We start from the raw sequence: 27,518 nt of genomic DNA, 5'->3' as shown, positions 1-27,518 counted from the left end.
GTCTCCTTTCATCATCATTGTCAATTTCAAATTAACATTAAGTTGACGTTTTGGGACGTACTATGTTGAATAAGGAATGAATAAAATGTTCGTAGTTTCATTGAATCATGAGTTTCAGTTTGTTTTCATCTACTTGTTGTTTCCTTCTTTTTGTGTTAATTCTTCCATAAGTAAATTGCAATTAATTTAAGTAACATTCTTGCTTGGCGTTTTTTCTGTTTGGCAAATAAAAAGAAATTAATAGGATAAACGTCTCGGTATCTCGCGAAGATTTACAATTCCTACGAATCCCCATCGTAACATCCTGTCTGGCGAGTTCCCACAGGAAGCGATCGATATTAGGGAGTTTTTCCAACTTCTGAACACAAAATAACATAAACATAAATAAACAACAGTGTTCTATTTAATAATAATGTCTAGATAATTAATGTACAATGTTAATTTTTTATTTTGTTTTTTAGATATACGAGAAGAAGCGGAACGAGATGCAGAAAGGTAAGTCAATTTTAACTCTACCACAGCATACTAGAGTACTACTAAATAGATTGTTCCTCCAAAAATCTTATTCATTGTTACGTTCCTGTACACTCAATTCCTACATCTGTAAATGTATGTAAATAATCAGTTTTCTTAACAAAATTTATTTCTGAAACTTGATTCTAAACATTATTCTGTGAAAGTCGATTTTAACGCGAAGTAGTAAATGCTTAAATAATTGGGGACTTTGTAAGTTTTCAGTAATTCAAAGGTTTCTTAAGCAAATGATTAAAATTAGACGAAATTTAATCTGGAGTTCAATTTCGTTCAAACAATTTCGCGTGCAAGACACCACTATCTCGTCCTCGATCGTACCACTACAATCTTTAGTCTCGGATGAATTTTGGCATAATGCGATCGCGATTTTAAACCGAAATGTTTGTTTAAAGGTTTACAGAAAGAAAAAACAGTAAAAAATTATTACAATTACTACACTGCAATTTCTACGTACAGTACATATAACCTGTGTTGAATATCGGTCATCCAAACCAGGTCAGGGAAATGGTTTCAGAAGTGTCTTGTATATGGTTAAAATTGTTATTAACCGCAAAAGAAAATCGACTGATGTCAGGATAATCACGAGTATCACTTACCCTAAATGTGAACGTATTCTTTAATTCAATAGTCTTCTTCAAAGTTGTTGAAATTAATTTTAGCCCATTGCTCTGCTAAACTTTGGATGTTTACTGGAAATAATTCTGGAAGTATCCTGAAAACTAGTATATAACAAACATTTAGGATTTCTGGAGCTTTCTTTGGAGGGAGTTCTGGAGCGTCCATAGAAGACACGAAATGGGGTTGCTTCGACTTTGACATATCCTGGTTCTAATTGTTCAATACAATAATCTGTACACAATTAATTATTAATTAGATACACATTATATATACAAAAAATAGTCTTTTCACGACGTTTTTAAATAACTCAACAATTATTGAACTCTGTGTTTGGTTTAGTGAAAGTTCTAAATAAATCAAAGTTACGATTACAATAAAAAGTATTACAAAAATCTCATTTTTCTGAATTTCCATGTCAGCTTGGAACATTTTCTCAACTTATCTCTCATCTCTCGATATGTCGGAACTATCTCACAAGTTATTGCTCTACGTGTCTTAATTTCTAGGCGACGTGCTGTAGATATGTACAATGCTTTCATTCGGATTGTCGGTTGATTTGAGTAAGTTACCTTTCAAAACAAAATATCTCCCCGTAAGTCTGAAAGAGTTGACCAAAAATGAATTTTTGTTCTCTTTTGGATTTGTACTTCATTTTATATATGGACAATGGGTATGAAAATCAGCATATTGGTTAGATTATAACTAAAACTGTATAGTACACAGGGCTATGCAAATTGATACTTGATTTGAGAAGAGTGATTCTCGATCAAATTTGTATATTACCATACTAAATTGTATTGGTTGAAGGATCGGAAATTTTCTATTTCCAAGAAATAGCTTGAAAGGTTTCATGTAGACCAATGCCTACTAACGTTGTAAACTTATATAGAGAAAAAATTTCAGACATTTTGAGTGCTATTTGACATTTAAATTTAGATCTATACTATTCCTACCACTATACTTACTTGTGATAACACTAACCTACTAATTGTAGTGGTTTTTCTTCTTTTTTTAATTAAGAGTTCTTTGTGTGTTAAGAGTAGGTATATGGATCTAACGGGATCTGACAAATAAAAAATAAACGATTGAACCTTTCAGTACGTATGAACGGCTGGTGCTTGTTTCTTAGGATTACAATAGACTCGAATAACGTATGATTGATGGTTATTTGACTTAATCTTTTTTTTTTTTTTGGTAAAAGTGTATCACGTGTGATATTTCAAAGAACGACTTCTTACGTAGGGACGTTAGGTCTAGACAAGCGCCCCTGAACGATGGGGAATTTGTATTCATACTTTCTACCTGGAAATTCGACGTAACACGTAAATCCCAAGCTGCCTCGTGAGGATAACGGTTTCTTAGGTTCGTGCCTCCTGACTCTTAAGGAAGAAGGACATCCAATGACGTCAGAACACCTGGACTCCCGTCAGCTGCCCCGTCTCTCCTCGTGCTTCATTATTCTCATTCCTCCTGGCCCCCTTAATCTTGGCATCTTTCCGTTTCCTTTCTATTATCCCATTGAAATCCTCATCCCTATTATAGGCACGGGGGGGCTTCGCTTGTCTTTTCTTTCGGCCTTCATTTGGGAAGAGCGATCGTATTACGACGGCTGCAAGGAAATAGTGGACAGACAGTCTAGTTGTTTCCCCATTCATAGTTTCTACATTGTTAATGTGATACAAAATATTAATAAACATTTCATTATGCATAATAACAATTACCTGTACAAAAATGACATGTTTCCCAAAAAATATTGGTAATATTAGATTAATTAATTCCATAGTTTAGGTAATGCTAATTTATAAAATATTGTATGTGTTCTTGTGTACATTTTTACATCTAATTAAAAGGCATACAGTTTTTTTTTATTTGGCTAAAGTGCTTTTGAAATCGGCTAGATAAGCTTTTGATTCTAACCTGTTAAAAGGCAAAATTTCAAAATGTTGCTTGTAGAATTACAGAAATTAGCTACTACAATTCTTTCTTGTTTTTATTGCTGTCTTTATTTGTGCACTGTTAATACCATAAAACTTTGTAAAAATTAAAAACACCAGATTCAAGAAATCTAATAGAATCGGAGAGTTAGTATGTGCAGTCTTTTCCATTCAAGGGATGGAAGAGAACTTAGGATTAATGCCAACCGCCAGTGAGTCGAGACTGTTTAAAAAATTTTCCGGGCCAAAGTGAAAAATTAATATAAAGTTAAAGTAACTGACACTGAGGCTTTTTTAAGCTTGCTTAATTGCTGGTCTTTTATATATTTTACTTATCACTTCTGTCATTCAGGTTACTCCTGCACAGAGCTTTTTCATCTCGTTGCAGACATAGTATGGGCGTGTTCTGTTTCTTTTCAGTCTCTTGATATCCGTCCATTCAACTTTTATTTTCCATTCTTAAATGAACTGCTATTTATGGACATCGATGTTATTGCTGATATTGTCCCCAAGATTGATTTGTTTTACCTCTCTAGCTAATGTTGCGTTGTTAAATCTCAATTGATCCGGTTCGAAATTGAGAAAAGTCAGTTTGCGTTTAGAGGAGTCTCTATAGACCTGCAGTGTAACAGTATGTTAAATATAAAAGTCGTTATTTATTTCTAGAAGCTCTACTACACTTTTTGATAACAGCATTATCTTAAAGCGAATTATCTTACAAAATTACTTGAAAACTCGAAAATTACTCAATAAATTTTAAAAATCAACTATTTTTGTATTTAACAAGTAAATAGCTAGAACTTTATAAGATCGAGTTTTTTTTTCAAAACTAAATCTTTTTTTCAAATACGAACAATAATCGTATAAACTTATCAGTATAATTTTTAATTCTTTTATGCCTTGATTTTTATAACAGCAACTCGGTTAAGCCTTATCGTTATGCTAAAGGATTTTTTCTATCCCTTCGAAACCATCCAGTCGGCTAGGAACAAAGGATACTTCACCCGGGCTATAAATTAGAACTGAAGGGCTGTGGAGGGCCTATTTGGTTACGACACGCTATTGACAAACATGATTGCACAAACAATCTCTTGCCCAACCAACCAGCTGAAAAGAGGCTCAGAAACCTTCTGACACAAGGGCCAGCTTTGAAATACGACAAGGGGAAAAAAGGGAGAAAAAAAAGGAAAAGTGAAGGATTATCTCTAGGCTGTGATATATTATAGCCAAGAATAAAATATGATTCTATCACTTGTAATACAGGTTGTTGTAAAATATACTGCAGCATGGATTTTTTTTATTGACGTAACAGTTTCGACATCCTGTCTTGAGTCCTCTTCAGTGTTAATTACATTTGTACCTTTATGGAACTTCCCAACGATGTATGTTTTTGGGTCAGTTTATATGAATTAATCAATAATCTTCCACCAACTTAATTCTGCAACAAGTTAACACATTTAAACAAATTTAATGCCAGCAGTCCGTGGAAAACATCTTTTATTAACGTTACATACTTTCACTTAACAAAGGGACGAGCTTGACTGAAAACTGGGGGACAATTACTGGAAAATAGAGCGAGAACATGCTTACCGGGTCAATTAAACTTAGAAAAAATATTCAATAAACCTTCATAGTAATATAATACGTAGTATAATGTAGTACGCTGTATTAAATGCTATTAAATACAACATTAATTTGCACTCTTTTTCCTTCTTGCCAGTTGCTTTTTTTTATCATGTAAGTTGACCGTTAGCGCTATTGTCCGACCACACACACTTAACCATTCACGCCTATAAATGCATGCCATGTAGGGAGTTGATTTACGTCAATATCTCACCCCTTCCTATCATACATTTGTTCATCTGAGACAGCATCGTCATGTCTGATGATGTACCGTTATGGCATTCTTGCCACTCAATTTAATCACACCTGAATAAAGCCATGTATGAAGGGCCTAAATGCGATCATAAATATATTAACTTAAGGTTTTCGAATAATTTATCTCTGCAAACACTGTTAAGATTTCATATTTTTCTTTTTTTACGTGGATAAGGTGCACTTTTTCACAATCGGATATTGGCATAGAATAGAAAAATTTTGTATTTGTACATATAGTATTTTACAGGCAAACATTACAACGTTACGATTGTAGTACTTGAATTTTAAATAGAAATGTCAATAATATATTCAACAAAAACACGTTACATAAAATAAATAAATGTGTGGTGATTAGTGACCGTTAATCGATAATTATTCAGAAATCGTGAGATGCGGTTTGGTGTAGGTTTCAGAAAAACATTTTAAAAACATTGTCTTTATCCTGCCAACGTTTCGCTCTTTATTAAGATCATGTTCAGAGCCTGTGATTTACAAATGTAAACAATGTTGTTAAATGTAAACAATGTTTATAAATCCCAGGCCCTGAGGATGATCTCAATAAAGTAAGAGTAGAAATATTTTTTTGCATTGTATAAATTCACTTTTTTCCACATCCTACATGTTTTTTTTTCTTGTTTTTTTTTTTTTTTTTTTAAATTTAAACAATGTTTGTAAATCCCAGGCCCTGAAGATGATCTCAATAAAGATCGAAACGTTGGCACGATAAAGAAAATGTTTTTCTGAAACCTACATCACACCAGACCGCATCTCACGATTTCTGAATAAAAATAAATAAATATGGTATTTTAAAATAAAACATAAACGATAAATTATCTTCCCGTGCGTGTAGACGTAATCAACTCGTACTTATTCATTTAAGCAAAATGCTCTTGTTCTTAAAGTCATAATGGTGAAGGTAGAAATATTATTGACTTGTTGAACATTGTAAATGTTCAATATAAAATTTAATTGATCATCTTGGCTATAGTATTCAAAACAATATTTATGTAGGTAAAATCTTCAGGATGTTATATGAATTGGGCAAAACAGAAAAAAATGTTTCAATGCTTTAGGTTCTGTCTGTTATAAATTAAACCATTTTAGTTTCATTTAATATGTATTTATTACTTACCTTTAAAATATATTATAATAAGAGCTTTATTAGCTAATCTCAATCGGATGAGAATCCTCCGTTTATACTTTGGGATGAAATTTAAGTTTGGATAATGAAGATAGTTTCTTTGTAGTGCAATTAAATTTCGATAAGATACATTGTATTTAGAGTTGATTACTCGGCGTATGTCCAATAAGAAAATATAGTTATCTCATCTATCAATAATAATATTAGTATTATTTTTGAGTTCTTCTTTATTTTGCATTAAAATGAGTCACATTCAACCCTATAGTAGTGAGAATCTCTGGCATTTTACAGAACCAATTCTGCGGATTTTTTCAATTCATTAAATTATCCAGGTTTAGATAATTTGACATAAATTATTGAACGACAAGGCTTTTCGGAGGGCGTGGTAGAACCAAACACCACCATCTCAATACTCTCTCTCTCTCTCTGACCTATGACCATTAATATGGTTTGATTTCCACCTTATTTCTAGTCTGATGAGCTGTTCATTTCATTCAAATAGAATAACTTTTTAATAAACCTATTCGGTACTCTGTCATATCGTCGAGAAGGCTTTTCGCACAAATTTCGAAGGCGTATAAAACTATCGCGGCTATTCGAGCAAATAATGGTAAATTTTATAGTCAACTATTTGCAGTCCAAATTCTTGTATTCCTTTTTTTACTGGAGCAATCTGCAGCCAATCCGAAGCGGCCATTCATCGAAAAGGGCAAGCCGATAGATACGTGTATCTGTTGACAATTTATAACGGAGTGTTGTAGTAAAGGGTCCTTACGGTTTTTCGTTTTTCTTAAGATCGGAAAATGATTATCTTGGTTATTTTCGGCGTTGACACTGAGCAAATTCAATTCACAGTATTCAGAAAGTCTTATCTATATTTTTTGGGCTTCCAAGTATGAGTCTGCGAAGAGAACGATGTCGTCGGCAAACAATAGACAGAAATCGCAACCTATCGAACTGCATACCTCCTTCCAAGGCTGACTTCTTTAAAAAATAAATAAATAACTAAAAAATAATTTAAAATCGATAAGAAGAGCGAGCGCAGTGTTGAACGGGCGTCGGTGGCCGCAACGGTTTAGGCATGTACATGGCGGTCATGATTGCAAGGTAAAGGTCCTGGGTTCGAATCCAGCAGTCCTGCATTCTTTCCTGACGTACTTGTAAAGGTTTTTCTTTTTCAAAAACATCGGTACGTTGGAATGGTATGTTGGAGAAAGAGATTGAAACTTGTTGCACACCGTGGGTTACTTTAATAGGGTTCATATCAATTATTTTGTCCGGGTCGATTCTAAAATTGGATTTATCATAGAGTAAGTAGTTAAAGAATTTTCAAAACTTTACCTCTTACTTCTAGTATCCCCATTTTCCCCCAACAATCCATAATATCAAATGCCTTACGGAAATCAAATAAAACGGCAAAAAGGTATTTCTTCTTCACCAGGTAATTACTAATTTATTTAAAATGGAGAGATTGTCAATGCAGATTCTCCCTCGTCGAAACCTCATTGGTTATTGTATGTGTCCAAAGGTTAATCCGATTTGGCCAATAGTCAGGCTGGTTAACACTATTCTATAATTTTTTTAAGGTTCTCGTTGGTCAAAGTTTTCACTGTGTGTTACATTCATTTAAGCTTTTCGGTTTTGGTCATCCAGCAAGATATTTTCATTATTTGGAGATCGTGAGATGCGGTCTGGTGTGACGTAGGTTTAGAAAAATATTTTCTTTATCGTGCCAATGTTTCACCAGACCGCATCTCACGATCTCCAAATAATCATTAACTAACGCTCACTAAACACCACACATTATTCCGCAGAGTTAGCAAAGACTCCGCATCATATGGCAGGTTTTTAGCACTCTTTAAAGCTTTATCAGCTCTCTGTTTCCTTAGACGCCAGCGTTACTTGGCGAACTCGTAATTTTTTATCTACATTACTTTTACTCATATAGCCTGGATTAATTGGACCGCGAAGAATATATAACGGATCGCTGAGATTCCGTTGAGCTAATCCGTGCAGATAAATATTTTCAGCGTTTTCTTGCTCACCGCAGACGATATGGCTGTTAATTCTTCCGTTAGTTTTATATATGGTTGGAGAGGCAAATGTGGATATTTGCTGTCTACTATTTATCAATATTAAACTTGTGCCACCAGACGTCGTGAGCGTTAAAGTCTCCTTGTTATTTGGTTTTGGATGATTTTATTTTTGTCTAAATGTGGTTAATAATTAGATTGGGTGATATCAGGGAAATAAGTAGGATTTCACGAGAGGCGAACTTTGCTGTTGTGTCGGAAGAAGAATATTTTTTCCGGTTGGCCAGTTTTTCAATATTTATATACTTTTTTAAATAGAAATATAATGGTACCTGGAGGGCTTTTTAAAGTAAGCAGAGGTGATTCTTTTACGGATTTGAATGGCTATCCGAGTGAAATGCTTCTGCTGTGTCTTGAGAATATTATTTGCTCTTAAAGGGAAAAGAGTCAACAGTAATTAATCGCGTACGTCTAGGCACGTCACTTTCAAGTACACTTACATCCGTCTGTGATTTATTGCCGCAGACCTTCCCCTTCAACTCTATTGTTCATGGCACTCTCAGATTGTTTTCGGCTTTACACAGCATGGAGGAATTTTTTTATTTTTATTAATAACTGCTTTATCATTTTCAATCTTAAGTCTTCGTTGTAATTGCTTCTGTTGTCCATTGTGTGAGTTTTTAGTTTGAGTGTTTGGAAATTAAAGCTTTACTCACGACTGTTAACTGAATACATACTTCAAATATGCGTGTAACGCATTGTCAAATTAACTTTCCGAAAAATATTAATTAATTCATCTTTAGAAGGATATTGCTTCTATTCAGACATTTAGTTGTTTTCTTTTTTATTTAGTAACATTTTGTGATAACTAACGGATTAAAGCATACTATCACCATTTCAATGATCATCATCATATTGTTTACTTGTCTTTTCTATCTTTTTCTTCCTTCTTTTTCGCTCTACTCCCTTTCTCTTCTACAATTTCTCGATGAGCATGTATCATATGAATTTGTTAGATATATAAGTTACATATAAAACCGGACACTCGTATTTTGTTGTTTATTTCAAAAGTGGCCACCCTTAATATATTATATTATTATATATAAATATTCTTAATTATCTCGTCCAATGATTATCTACAACAATATTTAGCCCGTTTTAAAGGATTAGAGGTAAATAAACCACAGATATAATCGCCCACTTACCTTTAAATTGGATTTTGTTTGTTGGTTTTTATGTAAAGCTTCTTTCTAACGTTCTGGTGGTTTGATTTTTTTAAGTTGTACCATTTTATTTTTCAAATGTATTTATTACTGGGAAATCATTTAGTGATAGATAAAAATTTAAATAACAATTTATTTACATGGTTTTGCTTGTAATAACGTATATTACATCCTCTGGCCTCCTCTTTATGTCTCCTAGGCATCAATCGGGGTATCGTTTAGTGAAATGAATCCCATTTTTCAACAAGAACAGTTTGAAGTTTTTGAACTTCGTTGGCGGCAGCGAACCCTTCTCTTTATCATGTCCTATTCGTTCTATAGGATTCATATCAGGATGACATGCTGGCCAATTTATTATGGTAATCCCTACATCTTTCTAGTAATGGGTAACAACCCGAACTATGCATTAGTATGCATTAACGCGAAATTATCCACAATAAACAACGAACGATTGGGACTACAGAACTGCCTAGAATTACGTTAGTGCAGTTAAATATACATTTGTATGATAATCAGTTCGGTACGGACATTGGCGTTGATTCCACCCCGTACCATAACTGACTGTCTGAAAAAGCTGTAAGTTACGCATGGCACATGACGCGAAGCTCCAGGTCTTCTCCCCACACGGTCAGGTCATCTAATTGCCACAAACCAAACTGGCACTCATCTGTGTCCCCATTGTTCAAATGTTCAACCTAGATGTTGATTTGCGAATTGTCGCCATTCTACTCGATGCCTCTCCAGAAGTAGCGAACGAGGTAGGGACGGCTAGAGACTAGGCTATTCTCATGAAGCTTTTCGATGACTGTTGTAGAGCTCATCCTTGCGTTACGGGCCATTTGGATTTGATTACCTATCTTGGAAATCGTTAAATGACGGTCCGTAGTGCGGTAAGAGCAATAAAACTGTCGTCTCTAGCCGTCATACATCGCGGTCGACCACTACTCTTCAATCGAGACTTCGTTGGCCCTAACCCGCTGTAGATAATCGTGTATGGCATAGTGTGGCACATCCAGGACTTGGGTTATGTAACGGATGACCACAACAGTCAAGGCATCTGCTAGGGCGAGATCTTCTCGACTTAAATCCAATCTTTTAAAAAAATTATGTAATAATAAATTTTTTACTCAAATTTGTTGCCTCATCAAAGAAAACCATGTAATAAACCAATTAACTTTCTCGACAAGTTGGCTCTGGAATTGAACTGGTTTTCTTTATTTTTAATCTACGAGTGTAAAAAAGATTAGTAACACTACAAAGGTAAACAACAAGTTATTAAATTATTTTGTCTTGGAATGTATAAAAAAATTCTTTTAAATGATTTAAAACATTATTTAAAATAATATCCAAAATCTGTATATTTTCGCTATTTTGGTTTAATTTGAAAAATTTCAGTTTGTTGCCATTTCCCAGATAACTTTAACCATTTGACTTACAAATAACGATTCAGTCGATGAAATACTTTTTTCTTGTTTTTTATGTGTAAAATATTTAAATAAAAAAGTAGAATAAAATAAAAACTAAAATCAGTTTTTTGTTTTAATCACCGATTTAGGACGGACATATCCGACATTGCTTCATGCTAGATATTTAAATTACAGGATGTTATTATATAATAATACTTCAAATACGATTTGTTCAGTTTTAATAAGATAAACTATATTATTTGATATAAAAACTATTATATTTTATAAAAAGTTTGTGTGTAACAAACAGCAAATCGAGACCAATACATTTTTTATAAGTTATTTTTTTTACTTTAGCTGTTCAGCTTTCGAAACGTAGTGATTATCCTTAATTTACAAAATATAGTTAAAGTTAAAAAAAAATTAGTGCCTCCTGTGAGGTTTGAACTCACGACCCCTGGTTTACGAGACCAGTGCTCTACCACTGAGCTAAGGAGGCTACCTGTACGATATCGTTCAGACGGCTGTACTTGAGTAGACAATCATTTATAAAACTGAAATCATGATGATAGTTGAATTACTTTTCGTTATAAGACTTGAAAAAATAGCGATTAATGCAGTGATTTTACGTCTAATTCATTTGGTGGACATTCGCGAATTTTTTGGTCTGTGAATTGAATTTTTTTGCATTTGTATAAAGGTTTTTTCTTGACATGTCAACAGAGTTGAACACAAAATTACAGAGAGAAAGTACTACTATATACTTTCCCACTGGTTGAGTGTCGAAAATTGTATTTTCTAAGGTCGTTCTTGTTTGGTTTGTTCAAGGCTAGTACTTATCAATTATTTGTGATGTCAACTTTTGATAGATGTCAGCTTAAATTGAAGTCAACCAGAGGTTTTGGTACAGATTTATATATACCTCCTCAAAGGACAGCAACTTTCAGAAAATTGTTTTTAATCTCTAACTGCAAATTACTTCCCTACCGACATTGAAAAGCAAAAAAAGTCCACAAACATTTAAAAATGCGAGGTACATTCCCAATTTGTCTGTTGAACTAAAGATTTGGTTTATTTATTTTTTATTTCTCTTACGGGGGCAACAGCAGAAGTTATATCAATCATCGGTTATTTCTGAGAGAAAAAAAGCCTATTTGGAAGTAGTTTGGGTTGAGATCCTTCCAAATCCTCTGTCAACCTTTTAATCTTATCAATGATTGCCAATCTCCTGGCTTTTGCACATCAAAATAAAATTGTGTATATGGTATGAATTCACTGTTGTGATTATATTACGCCAATAAAAGAAATGTGCTATTATAATACTTGACAATTTGTTTTTAAAACTAATAAGTCTCTAGGTCTGTTAGTGGACAGCTCGGAACCTCTTATACATTCTATGCAAATCAAGCTGCTTATCAGCAAAATAAGGTTTATAAAAAATTAGGAATACCTACTTAAAAAATATTATTTTTTAAGTTTTAATGCAAAACAACTGCTATCACAATTAAATTATTTGAGTTCCTCTCTGGATCTTTGGGTGATGAACGTTTGGTCTGCCTATCCTCCCAATGTTGTCCGCCAAACGCTTTAGTCCGATCAAATCTTTTACAAATTACGAAACTACCAATTAACTTTTAGTTTAAGAATAAACTCTTATCCAACGGATGTTGCCCAATCCATTGTTTGTTTAATATCTTACCGTTTTGGCGTTTTGTTGTTATTTCGATTATAAAGTCTGGGTTTATTTATACGTATACTTTGGCTGCGTCAATCAAATGGAGCTGTAATAGACCACCCAGGCCGATTTCCATGGGATTGAATTCTAGAGGTTGGATTAGAGAGTGCAGGTATACACTCTAGTTTCCTTTGATTGATCCATAAAGCATTAATGGGGAATATTTGTAGTCTGGACTGACCAGTTTTTTCCAAATAATGTACAAAAACCTCTTTGGCGAGACAGTCGTAAATATGTTTGTTAATGAACAGCCACCGAGAAAGTCTGTTGCCCAATATTGGGATCAGGATATCCAAACGAAGTCGATCCTAAATCGTAAATTCAAATTCAGAATGAATGAAGTTGACATGGGTGTAAAGCCGGCTTGGAACCAACCTGATACAACTTGAATCGTGTTGTGCAAACGGGTCACACAATAAGAACCGACCGACAACCGGTCACTGGGAGAACAAGAAATTGTAGCTTTCCAACAAAATAGAGGGACTTCGTTATAACACAGAGAGTGATTACGTTGTACACTGCATAAAACACCTCACAAAGAATTTCTTTGATCGGTGTGAGCTAAGCAATAATTAGTTCGACAAAATGGGTATTATGACTTGTATACAGGCATAGTAGAGTGAAGAACCTACGGCTTAGGTTTTTCTTACGAATTTTACCTTTAACTTAACTTTTGTTTTGTCTTGTTGAAACAGTCTTTTTACAAATTAAATGCTGAAGCAAGAGGTAGTAGTACAAATCTTGAATAATGATTCTATTCTAGAGACATCCTATTGGAGTTCTATCAAACAAGGAAGCCAATATTTAAAAATGAATACAAAGTTCTTTTCTGCTCGATTCCCCTCTGGTAGGGTTTAGAGTACTCATGCAAAAGAGAATAAAATTTTACATTAAAAAAAGAAATGTAAAGCTTGTTAAAATTTAACCCGCCTTTTCTAGCTATTGTTTAGATGTACTGGTATTCGTCAATTCTTAGGCCTTTCTTTATGTCATTGTTTAAAAAAAATCGTTTTATTTGATAGTTGAACTGAGGTCCGAAAGATTCCTAATAAGTTAGGATATTGCCGTAGTATATCACTCAAAAGGCTGCCGAAAGATTGAAAAATATCCCATGAAAGATCAGAAGAATAAGTAACAACGCGCAGAGGTCCGGCGGTGAACTCATCTCTATGTCGGCCCCTAAGTTCCTCCCATCATCATTATTATTTTTTTACAATTTTAAATTTTTATAAGTGTTTATATGTAAGGGGACTGTGGTAGGGTTTAGAGCGTACGACTCGTATTTGCCACCCCGAGGTTCTGGTTCGAATCCCGGAATAACCCATGACTTTTTAATTGAGAATAATTTTCTTATAAGGATTACATACAATAGTTAATAAAGTATTTTAAATTGGTGTGACCCCTCGACTGCCACAACCAACGGTAGTTGGACGTTAAGCCCTTCAGTTTGACTGGGGAAAATGGGGGTGGGGTCAATTTTCTTTTACTATTTATCTCAACACACAAAGAACAAACACAAAATGAGATATGTTTCATGCACAATAAAACAATATTTTCTTCAAATATTGGGATAAGGGAACCAAATACTCAAGGGTAATATTCATATCGGGTGCCATTCCTACTCGCTCTCGCTCCCTGTAAGAGCCAAGGATTTACACTCCCAATTATGCGAATCTTCCTACACGCGAGCTTTGGCTCAAAAGTCCTCATTGTAAATCTTGTTCTTAATCGGGAGAGTTAGATTCCGTTTCTTCCATTCTGGTTTTCCGAGAGCCACCTATCGGCTCCTGGATACATGAGAGTTTTTGAGCCGATCCGGCCCTCCGACGCGTCCAATTTTTTTTTTTTAATCGTATTTTCAATGGTAGAGCGCGGATCTTAGGTCGGTGCATCCTAGCCGTAGCCGCTTTGTCCGCCTTCATAAAACGTGGCGAAAACCGATGTATGTAGATCTAAGTTCCAGGAGCTTAGCTCGGTATAGCTTTGGCAGGGTAGACGACTTGGCTAACGTGGCGAGATCATCCCAAACGAATAGGGCCGGAAGGACACCGGGCGTAGGTAGTCGGTTTCCCAGAATCAACCCTGCCCTACGTAATGCTTCATCGTCATATAGTACATTGCTGACGAGAGTTTACCGACAGTAATACCGTTCACTGCAATCGAGAAAAGTGTAACGTTTATCGCTGACCCCTGGTGGACCCATTTTCGTGAACTAAGTCCCGGAGAGCACGGATCCTAGTGTGACACGGAAGAGAGAAGCTCAGTATTTACCTCTGACTCCAATGTTCCGATATTTCCGAAGTATCTCTTGGGCCCCGTTGCCCCCCCCACATCATAAACAGTTGGAATGACATACCTTCCCAAAATCATGGATAGAAAATTCTGATACATCCTGTTGTTTACATAAGTTATTTAAATATTTATAATTTGGTCAAAAATAATCGTCTAGAAAATGTTTTAGCAACTTGATTATTTTTGGGATTTTTAACAAAATTAGATTTATTTTCACAGTCAAGCGTTGAAACAAGGCAAAGATGACACTTTTGTTTATAAAATAGATTGGAGCAGAACAATGAAAAATAACTTACCTTATGTTGAATGAGCTCTCTTATATCATGTATATTTATGAAAGTTTTCACTTTCAGTCACTAAATAGGGCTAGACAGTCTGTTGCCTTTTTATTATATCATTCGTCAACATTTTTGTTATGGCTGCAGTTTCTCATTTTTATTGAGTTTTTCTATATCCAGGTAGTAAATGTTTAGAACGCAACGAAGGTAGGCCGACCTAAGACGTTAGTATGGGAAGATGACTCGGCTGGTCAGATGCTTAATACATTTGAAGTGACAAGGGGGAAAGAAGTAAGCGGCATTAATAAGTACTATAGTAAACAAAAGTGGTAGGGTTCGTGCACCCAGTCACGATCTTCAAGACGTGAACATCAGTTATCCCCCCCATACCCCATATCGACGGAGAAATCAAACAAAACCCTTTTTCAAAGTCACAGTCATGTCTATTTTATTTTAGTAATTAAGAATAAGTTTTTTGTTAGCTTGTTACAGTACGTATGTAAATCATTTTCCTTGTATGACCGACCAGCAGTTCATCTCATTCGCACAAGTTGTTAACATCTTCCAAACAAAAGGTCAATTACATCGGTTTTTCTCACGATTAATAGAGAACAAAAAGAATTAGAAAAATACATGACTCCCTAGTTATGAGTCACATCCAACAATCGTGCCACCATTTCACCCAGTCGTCAATCGAAAACAGCGTTGCCGCCGCGTCGTACGTGTCCGTAAACAAGCACTCTTTCAACAGGCTGTTAATTTATTTTCGTTTAAATTTATTAACATATCCCCTTTTATACTACCGTACTCGGAATTCGTTTTGATTGCTTTCAAATCCCCGACAGGTTTGATCGCGTCAAAAGTAATACATATGTTGGTTAACATAAACCACTCGACTCAGGAAAACACTTTTTAATACTCGGAAAATTTATCTGAAAGTTAAAGGGCGTTGTATTTATTACGTTGCATATTTTTTAAAAATTAATTTTATTTTTACCCTATACGTATTAGTTCATATTACAACTGTGATCACAAAAACGTTCTTTAACACGGTCACAACACTAACAATAATGCAGGAGGACACATGCCATTAGAAACTAGCCAATGCTTGTACTCAGCATAAGGGATTAAGGGGCAACGAGGTTTCTGGGCCATCGTCTATTAAGGCGACGTGGCGGGTTCTCGGGTTAAGGATGTGTAGAGAGGGTTCGGAGCAATATGGCTAGGATGGATCGAGAAATTGATGTGAAAGTTTTGGGATCGGGAACCGGATCAGTTCGTTCACAATATGTCCTAAGTATTTGACTTGAATATTAGTCGTTATCTCATTGTTGTTGATGTACAGTGGAGGGCAAGACTTTTTTTTTCAATGTGAACGTACACTGAGTACATTTTCCTTCACTCTTGTCCTGAATTTTTGCACCAATTTTCGATAAGCTAAAGGTGTTCTTGGATGTTAGAGGTAGCTTGGATAGATTTGTGTTAGAGGACACAATTGCGGTATCGTCCGCGTAGGTGGTGATGATGGTATTTGTAGGTTCTATATAACAAGAAATAAATATTCGTTTCTAAATTAACGGTTGCTGCAATTTCTCAAGTCCAATCTAAGTTTGAACATTGATACTTTTCTAGCGCAAAAATATAAAAGTAAAACAGATGAAAGTGTTACGTTTTCTGCCCGAACAATAAGAACTTAAAGTAATTTGACGGAATTTAATTTCTTACTATTACAACGTGTTTACAATGGCATGTTAATGATAATGGAGAAAACTGTATAAATATTAAATATAAGTACATAACCTCTTCTTGATTTTGGCAATAAATGCGAATTTCCGGATTTTCAATTGTTCTGTTCACGGACAATACCGATTTGTCAGTGAAGAAAAATCGGTAATTTATTCACTAGCTCAAAATGTACAGACTACCCATAAACGACCAATATGCTCAAAGCCTATTTTTTTATTTTTTATTTAAACACTTTCGCATACAACGGCTCAATTATTGATTGGCTGGTTTCATAAAAATGGTTTTACTGAAAACGCTTCGAACATCTATGTGACGTCTTTCTATGGAGGCTCTAAAAAATTCCTATTCTTATAATATTAATTACAATATTGATTGAAATGTCAATTATATTAAAGACGTGGATGTCACGTTTCAGCTCAATATGTCCTTCACTACATATTTCATCGATAGTTAATAAATCTTTCAAGTTGCTAGGCTTCATATCTCGCAGTTCTCATCATTTCAATATTATTGTAGGGGTATTCACGATCTTTGTGTTAATTCTGTTAAGTATATCCTTTAAACAACTATAGCTCTCTTGTCCTTTCTATTCTTCAATTCTCTTCTTCTGTCTGGTCTCCTCTTCTCCGTCAGCAAAAAAGTTAAAAATAATTCTTTAAAGTCAAGTCACAAAGTCATTTGTTTATTTATTTAACGAAAATAAAAAATCAAAGAAATTAAATTGTTTTAAATTCAATGTTAGCAGGTATGACCAATTTGCTCAAGGCCTGATTTTTTGATTTACACCGCTTTTGCATACCACGGCTAAAATAATATATTTGTTTCTGTCTTCTTTTTAACACAAACATCTATTTCCTTACATAGAGTTTAACTATCGTTAAGTATTGGTTCAGTTTTATGGTTTTTCTTCTCTGTTTTTGAATTCTCTGCTTGGCACTATTTTGTCGCCTTTCAGTCGACTCCACGATTTAACTAATGTATGGGATTTGACTGTAATTTTTTTACGTTCAATAAAAGTTCTTTATTTTTTAAATTTTGAAATATTTTAATTAATTTTTTTTTTGGGGGGGGGCTTGGTCATTTCAGCCCCGAGCGTATGCGAAATGTAACAACACACATTCAATATGCATGCGCACAAATAAATACCTTCACACCTATATATACTTATCCGTTTGGGGGTCGATGGGGTACTTTTATAAATATTCCGCCATAGACCCAAGTCTCGTACACAGCTCAAGGGACGATGGGGATGCTATTTCACCTGCCTCTCCCCGTTCACTTTAATAAATACACTCTCTCATACAAAAAGCAAAAACACTGAACACATTTTGACGGCTATAAACAATAAAAAATTTCCAATTGAGCAATGGAACAGAGGACCTTGAAACTCGCTACCGTGTCCGAGAACCATTCTTAAATCCGGCGACATGCCTACACGCCGTCTGTATGAAGCCAAGGTATGACACGCTTGTATTATGTAGGAACACATCGAGCAACCTTTCTGCATAAGGGGCTAAATTGATTCTGGAATAACAACTTCTTAGAACTTCAGTGGTCTTGTTTAATTCAGGGGCAGGCTAATTTATGAACGAATGAGCATGTATAAGAATAGAATTAAAAAAAACAAGAATAGCCGAATTCACCATTGCGAAGCTTTCATGGTTAAGAGTTTTAAATTAAAACATGGATCGGGAATATGGAAAAAAAGGTCGGTTTCATTCTTGCTCATGGGGAACAGTAAATCAAGGAGGGAAATAGTGGTGGGGCCGCGCACTATCACGCTCCACGATCTCCGATCCAAGCGGGGCGGCGTGGAAGGTTACATAAAGGATGGCGCGGCCGATGACGTAATCGGGTCAACGATCCAACCCGCTCCGCTCAAGGTCACCTCGTGCACCGCTCACGGGATCGACATCTGTGCCTCGGAGGACCTTTTGACGTGTTCCTCTTTCCCACTCTTGACTACGTCCAAACCGGCCAAAACTGACTCACGGCCCGGATGAATTACGCGCAGATTAATATTAGAAAATCCCTTACTTCCCCCGACAAAAACACGACTACGGCTTCAATTGATTGAACCAGCTACTTCCCAACATCATCATATAATTCGTAAAATATATCGCACACAAACTAGAAAAGTGGCACAAATCAACAAAAGATAATTTTATAGGAGAGACAAATGGAGGTTAACTTTTTCAACATATGTATTATGTACACACCATTACGGTTGTTGGCAATAAAAACCGTCATGATCCATCAATATTATCTTTCGTTTCTCCAAGACTTAAGCGAAAACAGAAAACTTTGAAAATCCAGCTGTACTACCCCTGAAAAACTACCCCATTTTGAGTTGTGACACATTGTTTTGCATGTATTGCTCTCTTAAGTAATTTAAGTTAGTTTGTTGTCCTCTAACCATAATGGTAGTCAATGAATGACTGTAAGAGTAGTAATTTTTTGTGATAGTAACAGACAACATAAACCTAAAAACCAATTAATATAGTAGTAAGATTTACTAAGATTATTTATGACCCAAATGTGCTTTCCTTCTGGAGTCAGGGTAATTAGTTATTAATATAAAATAATATTAAAAATAATAAAATAATAAATAAATGGAAAATTAATTATCGACATAATTTTTTTATTGTTTATTAAACATAGCGTAATTAAAACATTCAAAAAATCATTGAGACTGTAAAAGTTAGAAAGTCATTGTTAAAAAATATGAAAAAATAATAATCTTAGAAAATAATAATACAATAAGATGATAATAATAATAGAATAGAATAATATTTATAATAATAAATAAAATAAATAAAACTAAAATAATTCATGAACACTGAATCAAGGTACGGTCTTGAAGAAAAAAGCAATTGCAGTTATTACTGCTGCCAAGTTTACGACCTATTTTAAAAGTCATAATCAGGGCTTATATTAATTTCACATTACGAAAAGAATATTTGTAAATTTATCTGACAATTGTTTTTCATAATGTGAAATTGATTTAGGCCCTGATGATGACTTTTAAATAGGTCGAAAGCTTGCCAGTAACAACTGAATTTGATTTTTTCTGCAAGACCACACCTTGATCCAGGGTGTTCATGAGTGAAAAAGTGTTCGATACTTCTGGTGGTCAATGAATGACTGTTAGGGTGTTATTTTTTTTTGGGATCGTAACAGACAGCATTAACCTAATAAACAATAAATATCCATGTAGTAAATTTATGACACAAATATGCTTTCCTCCTAATTGGTTATTTAAAATATAAAATTAATTATTGAAATAAAGATTTTATTGAATTAATTAAGGTTTTTAGTTGAGATAAAAAAGTCATTGACACGAGCGGGATTTTGAAAAATGGCAAAAAGGAGGGAAATAACAAAAGGTGGGGCCGAGTGGATCGAGGTCACGATAGCTCAAGTGGTAGAGCAGCGGCGTCTCTAGCCGAAGATCGTGGGTCGAATCCCGCTCGTGCCATTGACTTTTTTATCTCAACTAAAAACCTTAATTAATTGTAATATATTAATTGGTCAAGCGGACAACGAAATTAGTGAATTTTATTGAATATTAAAGATATTGCAATTAAAACATTTAAAAAATTGTTGAAACTATAAAAGGAATTAAGCTAAATTCATGAACACTCTAGATCAAGGTATGGTCTTGAAGAAAAAGCAAATTCAGTTGTTATTGCCACGATTTCGACCTACCAAAAACATATTTGTACTGTTTTTAACTGGACTTCAACTGGATTTAACAATTATTTCTCATAACGTGAAAATATGTCTCTGGTACAGCATACAATCGTTCACTAAACAAGAAAAAACTGACGTAACTCGAAATATGCCACTTTTCGTGATAAATACTAACCGATGCTTTATATGTTAAAGCTCGACACAGAACTAATATATACCACTTTTTGTGAATGGTGACAGTACGTTCCCGCCAATTCAAAAGTGACACCTAGTACTGCGTTGCAGCTAAGAAGCCACCCGCAGTTATATCATTTTTCCTGTAGCATAGCACACCCGAATGATTAAAAAAAATTAAATAATCCGATTTTTATAATTTTTTGACGTGTCACTTTTCTTGTGGGTGTGCGATATGTCAACGTTGCCGCTGTTCAATGATCGATTCTTCTACTATCTTCGAAACTCTTGATTGAATTGATCCTTTTTCCTCTGTAGAGTTGATGATGGGTTTTGGTCTACAAGTCGGTGAACTGATGTTAAACCGCCAGGGTCACTTACTGGGTCAGTCTCCATTCCCAGGTTTTTTCCTCTAAAATTACTTACGAGATTGCTTTTATGCACCCTACAATCTGATTAAATAAAAAACTGATCTAAGGATGCAAAAATGTAGAAATAATTTAAAAACTATGTACTATGAAAGGAAATAATGTTGCATAGATTTAGAATCAGTGTTTTTACTAAATATAAATAATAGGCATATGAAGGTCTTCAACGGTATGAACTAGTCGCTGGGTTGGTTGGTTGAGGTGTGCGCTTGAGAGAGAGAAAAGAGTGAGTGAGTGTATGTGTGTTTTGTGTGAAGTTCTACTGCACTTTATAAGATAACAACTCCCGTCCGTCTTGTGGAAAACTGAAATATATAGAAAACACATATAAAAATAGAAAACATTTCGGTCTTTATAAGCATATAATTACTTTTATCCAGTTTTTATTCCACGTTCGTAATTCGGTTCGGTTCTTCAGTCATAACAACTTTCGTTTCACGTGATTAAAAAAATACAGGAAATTTAAGTGAAGTTGACTGTAAACAAAATGTTCTTATTCAGTAGATGTTTGAATAAATATGAATTGTTAATAGACACCAAAATTTGTACAAGAATTGTAAATCTATTTATGGTATCTCATTTTCAAAATGTTTAATAATTTGAAGAAAAAGTCAACTTATACGTATAAAAATTATGTTTTCATATTATTCTCATTGTATATGTAAAATGCATGACAGCAAATTGTTGCTGGTTTAGCATCTCGTCCTTACCTCAAGGCGCTCGTCTGGATTGTATTAGCAGTTTCATTTTAAAAAATTAATCTTGTTTAAAAAATATCATTCTTGGTGAAGTTTTTAATAACATTTTATTTTCAACACATTTTGTCTTTACCCTTGAAAGTTTTTAGGCACGGCTATGCAGTACGTAGTATTACAAAAGTTAAACAATGAATCGTCCCTGGTTTGACTATACTCGCTTTTAATTGATGTCACGAGTGACTGTGTTTAGAATTAAATAAATCCTGCCGATTGTCATTTCTTGTTTAATTAAATGCTGGAAATTGGAGATCGTTTCCGGCGTATCTATTAGAAAGAGAACGAAAACGTTATACCATAATAGATGTTCGTGTACAGAAACCATAGTTTCTTCAAAATGTGGGGTGTTTAGTGACTAGTTCAATGATTATTTGAAGATCGTGAGGTGCGGTTTGGTGTGACGTAAAGTTTTATAACAACATTTTCTTTATCATGCCAACGTTTTGATCTTTATTGAGATCATCTTTAGGGCTCAAAGTGTTTGTTTTCCGTGTAGATGTGTCATTCTTGTGTGTCGTGTTGAGAGTGAGTTTCTCAGTTCAAAAATTCACCTATTTAGTCGAAATACGTAATAAATATAGTGGATTTTTTTATTCACTTATAACAATGGAACTATTCATTGTAATGTTGAAATTAATTTTTGTTATAATACAAAATGCTTATGAGTCAACTCTCATTAAGAACATCTTGTGTTGAGAGTTGAAGTTAGTTTAGTACATTTGATGTTAAAGTTTAAGTCCTGTGATCGTTATCAGATACATATTTACTTATCATTATTATTGGAGTTTTTTCATTTTTAACAATTCAATAATTTAAAACACAAGAATGTTAAATTTATCCAATTGAAATTTTAATATTTTGGAATATCTATTTTTTAAATTTAACTTTAAATTTAATAACCATTTTTCAAAACAATAATAGTTCGAATTTTGGGAAGTATAAAATTAGTAAATTTAGATAGTGCTTGTTAACATTTGTTCTTTACAGTTTGTAAGGTTAATTTTGTACCTTACCCAAGAATTAAAAAAAAAAAAGAAGTTTTTCGATAGAGTGAGCATTAAGACAGTACTTAATATTATCAATGTTCTGAGCAGTATAACGTTTTTTTTAATACACTGTTATTATAACTACCTGTTCAACAACAATAATATTCATATTATAATCAAACCATACACCTAAATATTTACAATGTCAAAAAATGTTCATTACTTTATTATTACAATTGTTGCAAGGTTTAATGGCATGTAAAGTAATACTTATATATTGGTATATACCAAGTATTTGTTAATTCAGAGTTATTTCTTTTTCCATTCGCAAAAGGTATTAAGGATATTTTATTGCTGTTAAGTGATAGAAAATTACTATTCAACCATTTCCTTATAATATAATATTGGGTTGTCCGGAAAATAATGCAGGATTTTGGTATTAAACAAAAAAAAAGAAACTAGTTACTTTAAAGCAATGTTCTTTAATCAAAATAATTTCCCNACAACCCGATATTATATATAAATATCATCATCAATAACTGCATTAATAAGGTTTATTACATTTTCACCACAAAAAAGAAATGGAGTATCATTTGCAAAATAATAAACACAAAACAGAAAGGTAAAAAACAGAAAATATAATTACGTTATACATTATATAGTGATGAACCTATTACAGATCCTTGAGGAACACATTTTATTACTTAAGAATTAGTAACAATTTTATTACATGTTTAAAGAATTGGATGTATCGATCACGTTTTTATTCGGGGATAATTTGGCTCTCGGTATGGTCTGGATAAAAAACAAATTCAATTTCAATTCCAAGCATAACAGCCACTATTAACACTCCATAGCGTTACAGTCATTGGCAATGTTGGGACTAAGAAATTTGAAACCATCTTTTGAAAACGTAATTGTTTTGACATATTTAATATTGTTTGGCCCTGATGTTAACCTTAATAGGGTGAAAGCCAGATTATACCGAGATCCAGATTACTCGTGAATATTATTATAAATTTTTAGAATTTGTGATCTTCTGTTAAATACGATATGATTAATTTAAGAGAAATATGACGAATTTTATTGCTTTCTCGTTTTTTAATTAATACATTATTATTAATTGGGTCAATCGGCTTCTAATTATCAAAAAAAAGACACAACAGAAACAAATTTGGAAACATCAAGTAGCGCATGGAATTTGGATTTATATATTTTTAAAACTATACTGCTTATTTGACCGTAATATTTGTCTAAAAATGATATTAGTCTTGATTTAATACACTTTTCAAGTATTTTGGGCAATGTAAGAGTAAGTGAGATAGGCTTATATTTACAGAATTTTTTTTGTTGAAAACTGTAAAGAATAAAATATAAGTCAAGGGTTTAGATATATATTATTTAATAACTAAAACCTTATCTATTTTCAACTAAATATCTTAACTACTAAACTAAATAATATTCAAAATGTATTTCATATACATTTATATATTTCTTTTGGCTGTATTTTCGATTGTTTTAAAAACCTTTTGAGATGTCTTGTAATATAGTCGTGTCATTAAAAAACCTCGCGAGATGAAGATAAATCACAGCGTTCGTGCTTCGCTGTTTGCTGAATTGAACTGTGGCTTTGCCTCTGCAACATTTGCGCCACACCCCTTCTGCACGACGTCACGAAGTCCTTGAACCTGATCCTGAGGCTACACCCACCGCGAACCAACTTGACGTAGCGCAATACCAACACGTTGACTGTTGTAAATTTATGATAGCCTTTGGTAACTAATTATGGCAACGTTTGCCTATCGTCACTACGGTTGAAACACTCTTCCAAGAAGTAAAATTACAAATACGTCAACCTTCAAGGCACGTGTGGACTGTAAGAACCGCTGGATCTGAAGCCATTCGTATATTTTTTTCGAATCCATAAATCAATAGACGGAAAAAAATGGGAAGGTGTAAATATTTAATAGACGGACCTCACCTAGAAATTGGGGCGTAGGTGTGTTTGAAAAGGAGGCGAATTATATCGACCCACGCGAATTATATCATCGGGTACTCGGTTAGCCTATTATCTGTGGAAAAATAAAATTACAAATATACACTCATTTTTCGTTATTAAAAATAATACGCAGTTTAAAATGAAATGGGCTGAGGTTTTATCAGTAAATTGCTTTAAGTTCTCATGGAAATAAGAAAACATTAGGTCGTGAACAAACACTCTTAGGTCATGCTGAGAATTTTTATAGTTTCATGGTGAATATACAACCTTCGGACAACGGAATAACATCCAATGTTGATCCCATAAATGAGTACGATGTCAAAATAAAATTGCACAATTCATTAAATTTTTTTACTCAGGAATAATCTGTATCTCGGTTTGTCTGGATGAAAAAATAAATTTAATTGTTATTTGCCAAGCTTTCGCTTATTTTAAGGTCATCAGAGCAAAACAATCTTAACGATGGCTACAAATTGATATAATTAAGCTTTTAATAAATAGTTTCAAATTTCTTTGAAGACCGACTCTGTCCCAACATTGGCAAGGACTGTTGAGTGTTAATAGTGGCTGTTACACTTGGCACAATTGAATTAGTTTTTCATCCGGACCATAGCCTGATCCAGTTTATTCTTAAGTAAAAAAGTGGTCGATACATCTAACCCTCTGAACAGATAACAATACTGTTAGTAATTCTGAAAAAATAAAACGTGTCGTTCCTAAAGTATCTGTATTAGGTCCATTACTCTTTATATGGTACCTTAATGATATTTTCTTTTTGAATACCGATGGATTGTCATATGTTTTGCAGATGATACTCTACTTCTTTTTAGTCACACAACTGACTGCTGCCTAAATTTTTGTTAATGAATTAATTTTTCTGGTAATTATACTTTTATGTTATGTCTCTTGTTCGACCTCTTCAGCGGGGAACAAAATTCATGCCCCTCTACTCTAACATGGTTGATCCTGATTGAGCCCCAGAATTAATAATTCATCAAGAGTATAATATCACTTTATATAAGTGTACAATAAAGACAGGATCGAAAAAAATTAAAATTGATTATATGTATGTATGTATTAACATAATATACTATATTTTTTTGCACATGTAAATCATTGAAAAATATGTTTTATATACTTGTTAAGTACAACATAAAGTAAATCTACGAGTCATTTTTCCATTATGACACTAGTAGAAATTGTAAAGTTAATCTTTGTGTTATTTATAAGAAAAGTGATTATCAGAATATTTTCCATATAGAAAAATTGCCGATTCGGGTAAACGAGCAAGGAAAATATCAGGTTAAACTTGAATATATAAATTAATTAAATAATATTTGAAAGAAGTTCATATGAAGCTCAACACGCTGAGCCTACTTTCAGGGTGCAAGAATCTCCTGAGCAGAGAGGACTGTGGGACCTAGTAGGCAATTAGGATATTCATGCAGCATGTTTTGTGTTATGAGATAGTATGAACATACATAAACGACATTTTAAAAATCTGCTTTGACCCTTTTTTTAATCCTTTCTCAAGGATTTTCTACAACATATATTTTAAATAGTTTTATCCTATTTAGAATATATATTTTGAATGACGCTTAATTCTTCATTAAGTTTTTCGATCACCGCTCGAGTTAAAAACTTATTTATATTCCAAAGAAGAAATCCAATGCCGCCCTGGCTGAATATATATTACCTTATTTTAACCTTTGCAACTTATTCGGCCGAGTTGTAAAGTACCAATCCGTTCAGAAGGGATAGGAATAATCGATTTGCCTTCAGTCATAGGGGATGTAAACTTCCTACTTGCCAATTTTCTATCTGACCGATTGTTTTCAGAATTTAAAACCCTTATTTGTTTGGTTGATACCTTGAACCTTAATTGTTATTTTGTGTAGTGGAATTTGTGATAAATAGATTCTATTATGCAGTGTATTACATGCTTTTGCAGAGTCCATTTTCCTTTTCTTGAAACCGTTGTTTCGTTCTTTTACAGCGGCCAAGTACCGTTTAGCCATAAACGCCAGATCCCTTAGTTACATTATATTGTGCGGCGTCTTTGGCCCCAAAGGTTGCCGACATTTATGATAACTTCATAAATCCTTTTGAACCAGTTGTTTGACGCCGCTAGTACACTTAGGTAGTAGTTAACCTTTGGGTGCCTGCTAGCTTGTGAATAATCCTGGGCATCCGAAAAGGACGTAGAGAATTTCGACAAAAGCTAGACAAAAGAGAAATAGAGGAGACGAACACAGATCGGATAACGAAATTCGAATGCGAGATATTCTTGGAATTCCAATGATGATTCGGCCAAAATATCTTACACAAGCCCCAAGGCATAAGGTATACTTAGCATAATCATGAATCAGAGAAAATAGGAGTCCGGACAGGAGTATGACAAAAATGCCGGAAGTGGAAACAATAACAAGTAACACAGGAAGTGAGGGTAGGGTGGTAGCGAAATCTTAGGAATCTGCAATGCGGGTAACATGTATGTCGTTATAGTCAGTGCAACAGCAAGCTCGAAGCCCTTGAAACCTCCCCTCGAGGGAAGAGCCGGACATTGAGCCTGTTGGGGTTGTACCAACCAGCTTCAGTTTAAATTCAAGTTAGTCAGAGTCATGAGGGAAGCGCCAATATGCGTAGCCGTTGTTCCAAATTGCCG

The 27,518-nt window shown here is 34.0% G+C and overlaps 1 protein-coding gene and 1 non-coding gene across 4 annotated transcripts in view; one reads left to right on the top strand and one right to left on the bottom strand.

Moving 5' to 3' along the window:
* The window catches only part of LOC106670168, a 276,453-nt gene that overhangs the window by 12,338 nt on the left and 236,597 nt on the right, over positions 1 to 27,518 (top strand). For all 3 annotated transcript variants that reach the window (XM_014400255.2, XM_014400254.2, XM_014400253.2), the window contains one exon: positions 462 to 495. In XM_014400255.2, coding sequence (XP_014255741.1) covers positions 462 to 495 — 34 coding nt within the window. The remainder of the gene's footprint in view (positions 1 to 461; positions 496 to 27,518) is intronic.
* On the bottom strand, positions 11,195 to 11,266 carry Trnat-cgu. The gene has a single exon. It is a non-coding gene; the product is annotated as a tRNA-Thr (tRNA).

This window comes from Cimex lectularius, unplaced genomic scaffold (genome assembly GCF_000648675.2).
Source record: "Cimex lectularius strain Harlan isolate CLEC.00 unplaced genomic scaffold, Clec_2.1 scaffold134, whole genome shotgun sequence".
NCBI classification, from domain to species: domain Eukaryota; kingdom Metazoa; phylum Arthropoda; class Insecta; order Hemiptera; family Cimicidae; genus Cimex; species Cimex lectularius.
This window is presented reverse-complemented; position numbering and strand designations above follow the sequence as displayed.